This window comes from Grammomys surdaster, unplaced genomic scaffold (genome assembly GCF_004785775.1).
Source record: "Grammomys surdaster isolate TR1022 unplaced genomic scaffold, NIH_TR_1.0 174, whole genome shotgun sequence".
Taxonomy (NCBI): domain Eukaryota; kingdom Metazoa; phylum Chordata; class Mammalia; order Rodentia; family Muridae; genus Grammomys; species Grammomys surdaster.
The window spans coordinates 24,419,456-24,428,412 of record NW_021604622.1 but is presented as its reverse complement, the minus strand read 5'-3'; the positions used below and the strand labels follow the sequence as shown (position 1 = coordinate 24,428,412).

The window sequence follows — 8,957 nt, the reverse complement described above, 5'->3', positions numbered from 1 at the left end:
GGACAGTCCACAGTCACACTGTACAGTCCACAGTCACAGGTACAGTCCACAGTCACAGGTAGTTATGAGTTAGTAGTCTTCAGAAGCATCTTTCTGGTTTCACGGGGTTTCTACATACACTGAGTGTGTTGTGTTGTGTTTTCTAAACAGTGTAGCCACAAACAATATGTGGAATTAGCAGACCTTGAGAAGAAGTGGAAAAATTTGTGCCTGCCAGTAGAAAAGTTTAGAGCGATCCTGGATCTGGATCCGTGTGAAGACAAAATGGAGTGGATCAAATTTTTAGCACTTGCATGCAGCTCTCTGGGTGGGGTATGTAACTACATCTTAATAGCATCTTATGTTATTTCATGATCTGTGTGATTCTATGTCGGACTGGGTTTTAGGTGCTACAGAAAACATGTTGATTATCTTATTAACTAATTTGTTTTCTCAGACTTCAGTTATGTGGTTAAAAACCACAATTTGGATGATGTTAAGAGTGGAGGAGATGTGTGGGATGCACTTGGAATACATTTAGGTTTTCAAACGGCATCTACCAATGAGTTCTTTTATTGTACAATATAATTTTGAAAGCTGGTAACAGTTTTCTTTATCTGTGGGAAGAGACATCAAATTCTATTGCATTTGACTTATAATCCAGTATTAATAGCTAGTAAATATGACAGAACGTTGCTGTCATTACAATATAACTCTAACAATTTAGGAATAGATAGCAGGATGACTGATTGGATGGCCCTCAGTTGAAGAGCAATGGCCTTTGTGAGCCTGGAATTTAGGCATGAGGTGGGTGGAGGCTGCGGCGGGAGGATGTGGGCGGAGCCTCCTAGGGAGGCTGGAGTCGATGAGCCTGTGGTTAAGTGAAGGGAAGGGATACTTGGTGTTTGTGAAGAAAGGGTTTTCAAAAGGGGAAACAGCCTTTTGTTTCCTGTCTGGACACATATGTTATATTGCTTCTTCAATCTTTACAGTTCTGACCATCTAACTGAACATGACTCGTCATCTTTCATGTTCCATTCTTCGACAGTAGGGTGCTGGAGATCCTGTTAGCCTCTCAATGGAGAACTGTCTCTAACTCAGTCCCCCTGGAAAGGCAGTGAATACCCTTAACCACTGAGCGAGCTCCTGTCCCTTCTTTCTCCAATGTCAATCCGTGTGCAAGTTTCTTTTCACTTTGTGAAGAGTGACTCTGCATCCAACGGCACCGAGATGTTGACAGTAAAATCCTAGCTGCAAGTGCCCTCTCCCACACCATCCTGCCTGCCTGCCTGCCATCTCTCTGCTTTCTCTGGTCCTTTGTCTTAAATTTCCCAAATGCCCCAGGAAGCACACCATCAGAGCTGGTTTTCCCTTTATGATGAGAAAGCTAGACAGGTGTCTCCTGGAATGTCATTCCTAGTGGCGTTGTGGGTACCTTTGTCTGCTGTAGTTTATGCATGGCCTTGGTTGGCCAGGTGCCTGAATCTACTGCAGCTTGGGCTTCAGCAGAGGAAAGCCTGTCCCTTCAGAGAAGGCAAGTGTCTAACTGGTGGCCACATGCCCAGCAATTGTTGGGTATGTGGTTTATGGTCAGCTTTGGACTCATTGTGCTGAGGCCCAGACACTGACAAGTATTCTCAGAGGGGCTGTGGTGCCCAGTGGAGTGTTCCTTGGAAAGACAAGGTAAATATGATTATTAGACAACCTGCCAGTGTGCTCATCAGGAACTCTGAAGTTAACGTGAAATTAGCATAGAATTAATATCTAACATTCAGGGTTAGTGTTGACAGTTTATGCCTCTTAAAAATAGGTGTAACGATTTGCTCCTAACAAGAAAGAACAGAATAATTCATGATTTTGGATTTATCTAGGTCATGAAAACAAGTCCAAGCCATGTACAGCAAGCAACACTAGGTGTCGCCATTTTGTAAAGGAAGGCGTGTCATCTGCCATGATCACATCAAAACGGGTCCTGTTTATTGTATGCTACTTTGTTGTTAGAAAGTAAATTTACACCAGAAAGCACACTGGTCACAGAGGGGTCCTTCCTGTCCCCTAGCCTAAGTCTTCTTTAGCATTAACTGTGTTGCTTGCCTTCTATTCTCTTAAGTGCCCAGTACCACATCGGCTCTAGGCTCAGGCTCAGGGTCTGCTGGGAGCATTGAGCCTTTCCTTCCACTGGACCGTATGGGAATCTGTTCTTCCCCTCACTCTCTACTCCTCAGTGCGTGGAGAGTGAACTCTGTTCCAGCATGGGCTGCGAAGGCAGGGAGGTACTTGAGCCCAGCAGAGCCGCTAGCACACTGACAGCACAGTTGCCTGTGCAGACCCTTGTGGAGCCTGTGTTACATGGGGCTCTGTGGCCCAGACATGCACAAGCATACAGTAGGGATGGTATTCTAAGAACTATATCTCTAAGGGAGAATTGAAGAAGCGAGCTGGGAGGTGTATTGGGTGCTCTTATTGCTATACCATCTCCCGTCAGGAAGTAAAGTGCACAAAGACAGATACTGGCTCACGGCTTGACATGCTATTCCATCATTGTAGGCAAGGCATGGCGGCTTCAGTGGCTGGCTCCATGGTGGCAGGAAGGCAGGTGGTGAGTGTTCACATATCCTAGGATCAGAAAGAGGAGACTTCCAGCTCAAATTGACCCCTCTCAGAAAGCCACTTCCTCTAGCTTCTTGTAGCTCAGTCCTCCTCCTAAAGGTCTCAGAAGCTCCCAAAATGGCACCAGCAGCTGAGGATCCAGTGCCATGCAGGAAGAGCAGAGTGGTGGCTTATTGCCTGCTCATGATGTGTCCCCTGGATGCTACGGAGCTGGCACTTAGATCATTCTAAGCTCTGTGTTTGTTGGCTTCTGTCCACCCTATGCCCTTGTGCCCTCAGGCTTCTCGTGGAGCCATTCTAACCAAACAAACTGAGATTCTTGGAAGGAACAAAACTCTTAGGAACAGAACAAAAATGGCTATCTACCAATGGAAAGTCCAACAGTCCAGTAGTTATTCAGTCCATGAGGCTGGGTGTCTCAGCTGGTCTTCAGTATACTCTAGAATCCCAAAGAAGTTGGTTCTGAAGCCAATGGAGGAACAGACTCGCCAGCTGGAGTGAGAGAAGCAGGCAGAGAGGTCCAGCTTTCTTCCTGCAGGCCCTCCTGCAGGCTTCCAGCTGAAGGCAGTCAGATTAAAGGGAGATCTTCCCACCTCAAGAGATGCAGAGTAAAAGCCAGTATGTCACCCTAGCAAATGATTTAATTAAGGAAAAAAAAAATCCTGGGGGCTGGAGAGATGTCTCAGTGGTTAGGAGCACTGACTGCTCTTCTAGAGGTCCTGAGTTCAATTCCCAACAACCACATGGTGGCTCACAACCATCTCTAATGGGATCTGATGCCCTCTTCTGGTGTGTCTGAAGGGAGTAACAGTGTACTCACATAAAGTAAATAAATCTTTAAAAAAGAAAAAAGGAAAAAAATCCCTCAGCGGCATACCCAACACTTAGGTTTTAGTTAATTCCAGATAGTCAAGTTGACAACCAAGAACAGCCACCACATCACCCAAAGCAAATTTAAATCTGCTCCCTGGGATGTCTGGCAGCAAAGTCATTGTTCTGACTGGTGCTGGCTAGTTTACATCAGCTTAAGGCAAACTATAGTCACTTTGGGAAAGGGAACCCCAACTGAGAAAAAGCCCTCACTAGATTGGCACCTGGTGCATTTTCTTGACTAATGACTGGTGTGGGAGGGCCTCCTCACTGTGGGCAGTGCCACCCCTGGACTAGTGGTTCCTACATGCTGTAAAAAAGCAAACTGAGCAAGCTCTGGGCAGCAGGCCTGGAAGGAGCAGGTAAGCTTGTAAGTCTCCAGGCTTTGGCATTAGTGGCTGCCTCCAGGTTCCCGGGGGAGCATTTGAGCTCCAGCCCTGAGTCTTCTCATGTGGAATGTAAGCAAACAAAAGGGGTCTTTTCCTCCAAGTTTCTTTTGGTCATGTTTTACTCACAGCATAGAAACCCTAGCTAATACGCTATGCTGCCTCAGTACAGAAGAAACGAAGGAGACTTGGTTCCTGGATATATATTTTTTTTTTTAAGGTAGGAATCTATTATGGACTTTTTTTCTCCATTTTTTTTTCTTTTTCAACAAGGATTAATTGAGCAAGAGAGAAGTGTTTGAGGCTTGGCCATACAGTACAACTCTGCACCCTTGTTCCCGGTCCATCAGTTGCTGCTCTGCAGGCCTCCAGGGACGACCAGAAACCTGTCCCTGGGGTTTCAGAGCGTGCTCAGGATAGCGGTCTGGTTGCAGGTGGAAGGTAGAGTGCAGGTCAAGTTAGGTTACCATCTTGGGGAGCTGAGAGGTAGGCAGGTCTGGGAGAGGAGTTTCCTGGACCTGACAGAGTCCTAAAGCCTTCTGTGTGAGTGAGGTTGAAGCCCGGGCTGCAGGGACACTGGCAGATACACAGGGCCATCTGTCTTGCCAACCGCGCCCTCTTCAGGGGCAACTCAGACGGGCACTAGGCCCTGTGTCCCTGTGTCTGCACTCGGTCGGGCTGCACTGACTAAAGGTTATGGTTAAATGACCCTATACTCCAAACCCAGAACCACAGGGAGGAAGCTGATGATTAAAGATAATATGCTTCTCTTGTCTGGGACAGCTATCCCCATTTCGGTGTAAATCTGTGAATCACTGTGGCTGCTCTGCTGCACCCTGGTCAAACCATCCTTCTTGCTTTACAAGGTGGAACCTTCGCCTCCATTTGGATCTTCCCTGAGGGTGGAGAGCATGCTCTGAAGAACGTTTACAGAGCACACTTGCATTTCTGTCCCAGGTGTTGGCTTGGCATCTCTGTGACTCTGAGACTGACTGTGTCCCGTCCTTGTCCCTTTCCCCATCCAGTCCCTGAACACAGCTATGAAGAACGTGTGTGAGATCCTCACCTCTGACCCGGAGGGCGGGCCTGCTCGCATTCCCTTTGAAACTTTTGCCTACGTTTACCAGTACTTGTCTGCACTGGACCCAGAACTCCCGGCCTCGGACACCGAGGACTATCTTGCCAATTTAAGAGAGAAGTCGTAAGTACAGTACTCTGTGGGTTTCTGGTGTGTTGACAGTCGGAGAATCTCCTCCATTCACCTCTCTGTGCTGAGAATTTGCCCCTGGTGGAAGGCAAAGATGTCCATCTTGATTCCAACAGTCTTGCAGGGGAGCTGTCTATCAGAGACCATAAGCAAGCGAGCCACCACCTCTCAGCTTGTCGTCTCAGTGTCAGCCAGGATGGGGACTTAGATTCGATCTTCCTTGACTTTAGACGGAGAAAATGTCTCTTGTCACAAGAAGAGCTTGATTCTGCCAGAGTTTTAAACAGTAGCTCATTAAAAAGGGACACAGATGGAATTAACGTCACCAGTGCATGTAACATAGAGGTGACTTGCGGCTGTGGCTGAGCCTGGCTGCAGCCCATGGATGCTGTGTTACCCACACCATTGTTGATTTGAAGAATTGGCACATGACATGTATACACTGTATCTCATGCTGTCAGCACTGATAGAATGCAGAGAGTGAGCCAAGGTCCTCTGGTGCTCTTAACTTCACTCATGGCCGTCGTGAGCTAGTATCTTCTCTCTCTAGTACGTGGTCTGAGGTGCCCACCCCTGAGACGTTCTATTCCTATGCTCTGTGGATATGGGTGGAAGTCCTGTCACCTTCGTCTGAGAGGACTGTTGCGTCTATGTGGGAAGCTCATACATTCTTTAGGTTAGGTCATTCCTCGTGCTCCCCAGGGTTATCCTGAGAAGTGTGGCTCCATGACACTGATGTGTGGAGGAGAGGGGGCTGGCGAGCAAAGCCAAATATGGCGGCTGAGGAGGGTGCTGACTAGGAGATAGAAGTGCAGTCTGTGGCTTGCTGTGTGTGGCTGGCTGCAGGGAGGGTGGGGAGGTGGGCAGGACGCGTGAATAGGGATAGGTTAGTGTTCTAAGGGGGGCAGCTGAAGAGAAGGACTCTAAATGGCCATGGGAGAGATCTCAGCTTGTCCTACCAGGTCCTCATTAGCACCCACCTTGGAAAATCCCCCCTGTAGTGGTTCAGAGAAGGCTTATGGGCCTGGCTGCCCAGGTAACTGGATGCCTGGCAAAGCAACTGTTGATCTTCCAGTCAGTGCTCTTCGGGTGCTTGGAGTGACCAGCATGGGGTGGAGGTATGGCGTGTGGTGAGCACCCAGAAGCCAAGGCCAGGCTGCCTGGGCTGCCCCGCCTCTCTGGCCCTCCCTCTTCAGCTTGTTAATTAGGTTTCTCCTTTTTAAATAGAGGGAACTGTTGCTTCTATGTCTGCCTATTGGGAATACATTTATCTACCCCACAATTCATCCATTTAGCCACCCAGTTGCTGCCTGCTTGGTTCTGACAGCATATGATATCCCTTGATTGCTATACCTCTGTTGACAGTGGTGCTGGGCTTGATCTGTCCTAGCTTTGAGGCACAGAGAGATGAGTGGGCTCTGCCATTCTGGTTCCCTCTGGCCTATGTAGAAGAGAGAGAGTTAGGCTGGGGTGGGCAACAGGGAGCATTCTGACTAGAGTGAGTGGGAGGCATGGGAAGGTTGGAGGGGTCACTTGCCGTCTCAAGAACCATGGTGCGCTGTGATCACTGCTAAGCATAAAGTCGCTCCCAAACATGGATGGTTTTTGTTGTTTGTTGATTGGTTGTGTGAGACAGGGTTTCTCTGTATAGCTCTGAATGTCCAGGAACTCTCTGTAGACCAGACTGGCCTTGAACTCAGAGATCTGCCTAGGTCTGCCTCCTGAGTCCTGAGATTAATAAAGGTACAGCACAGATGTTTTACCCGGAAATAAACATCCATTGTTATATGAGAAAATAGAGCTGTCCTGCTCAGAGTTGTTTGTTGGCAGGAGTCTGGTGAATTGTAAGTGCCAGTGTTTGAGAGAATCTTGTTAAATGGCATCCTGTAAAAGATAAACAATGTTTCTAATGTCCTGTCTGTTTCCCATCCAGAGAATCTAGAAAGAATGGCATGATAGGACTTTCGGACTTCTTCGTTGGAAAAAAGTCAATATAGGAAGCCTTGAAGAGAGAGCTCTGAGGAACAGAGCGTTACTACAGAGAGGAACACGTTTAATGTTGAAGCAATGCTTTTGAAAAACCTTGGCGCCAAATACAGCTTGTCATTACCTTGTGACTTGTGACTTGTGAGTTTTTCTCAGTGGAACGGGTGTGGCAGGTGCTCACGGGGCCACTGAGTCACTGCTTCCTGCTGTACCGTGGAAGGACTAAAAAAGTGGAGACCTCACAGTGGGGGCGAATCGGTTTTGGTAAACTGATCTGGAGAGAGTGGGTGGGAAGTTTCCAGAGTCCAGCCCTTTCCTGCCTAGAAGAATTCTCCACAGACACTTGGCTCCGCAGTGCTGAGAATCCCCCAAAAGTGGGGCTTTTGGGACATGAGCATTCACAGCTGGAAAAAATTTCTAACTTTGATGAAATGTATATATATATAAGAAACTATAATGTTGATGCTATTTCTGGTTCTTCCTCCCAGTTCCATGCTCCCAGAAATAAGATGTAGACTCCAAGTATCTTTATAAATACCATGGCCATATAGCTAGGCCCTTCTCCCATTTATTCTAGCCTACACTCTGTCATGTGGCTGGTTACCTGTGCTCAGGGACCATACATGTGTCTTGTCACGTATTCCCGGTGTATTGTCCCTCCCCGGCTCTCTCCCAGAATCTTTTTTCTCTCTTGGGAATGTCACACCTCTCTTTCCTGCCTAAGCCAAAGGCTTTTTAACTGACAGGCGCTGCATCCATATAATACACAAGATATCCTCTTTGCACAATGACTTTCCAAGAACTGGCTCAAGAAGTCACAGAGTTGGAGTGGGGCTGGGGTAGACTGAGACAACAGTTTCATTTGGGAATGTAACTCAGTGGTAGAATGTTGAACCACCGCTGTGGGCCACCGACCCCGGCCTTGGAGGACCACCACATGCATGCACAGGCTTGCTCAGACAACTCTACAGCTCCAAGTCAGGCCAGTCACTAGGTGTTTCGTAAAATCAATTTTGGAAAACATCTCTCAGATCTCAGACCAGACAATTCATGTTTCAGGGAGAAATCCACAGGCCCAGGTCCCTCAGAGCATAACTTCCAAGGCCTGTTTGATCGTACTACATAATGAGCAATCACCACAGGAAAGCTAGGGCCTGGGTGTCCAAAGTGCAGGGCTCAGCTCAAAGTGATTTCTGGGGGCCTAGGGGTGGGAAGATCCAGAGGCTGAAACAACGACCCCAAAGGAAACCAGTATAAGGCAGTTGTCAAGCCCAGAAAGCAAGGCCCTGAGCTGTTGTCTAACTTTTTGATGCAGGATCTCTTTGTCTCCCCGAAAGATCTAGTCACTATGTAGACCAGGCTAGCCTTGAACTTAAGTTTATCCTCCTGCCTGTACCTCCCATGTACATCTCACCAGGCTCTGTGAGATCATTTTAAAAGTTTGTGTTTTAAGATCTCAGCTTGGTTGTGCTCTCTAGATGTTCAGGCGTGCGGTATCAGGAAGGCTCGGGTGCTGGAGCTGTTGTCCAGTATGGTAGCGTATTCAGGAGGGAGCATATCAAGGTGACAGGACACTGAAGCAGTCACATCCGCAGTCAACACAGAGAGGGACTGGACGACCTTGTGCCCACTCAGTTGCGTTTCTCTTGTATATATCTACCACACAAACCCACAGAATGGTGTTGCCCACTTCTGGGCTGGATTTTCCTCATATCAGTTAACGTAATCAAGACACTCCCCCCACAGACATTCCCACAGACCAGCCTGAACTATCCGATCCCCCAAGGAGACCTTTCCCAGGCAGAGCTTGATTGTGTCAAGTTGAGAAAACTAACCGTCACAGATGATGTCAAAGAGTTAGTCCTCAGAGTACTGGGGCTACTGTCACTGTTGGTGCTTGTATTGGCTTAGAGGGTCTA

General features: G+C 47.8%; 1 protein-coding gene across 1 annotated transcript in view; it reads left to right on the top strand.

Moving 5' to 3' along the window:
• The window catches only part of Ropn1l (rhophilin associated tail protein 1 like), an 11,856-nt gene extending 4,690 nt beyond the window's left edge, over nucleotides 1-7,166 (top strand). Inside the window, exons 3-5 of the mRNA XM_028767699.1 lie at nucleotides 151-312; nucleotides 4,871-5,046; nucleotides 6,986-7,166. Coding sequence (XP_028623532.1) covers nucleotides 151-312; nucleotides 4,871-5,046; nucleotides 6,986-7,049 — 402 coding nt within the window. The 3' untranslated portion in view covers nucleotides 7,050-7,166. The remainder of the gene's footprint in view (nucleotides 1-150; nucleotides 313-4,870; nucleotides 5,047-6,985) is intronic.
• Nucleotides 7,167-8,957: the final 1,791 nt, after the last annotated feature.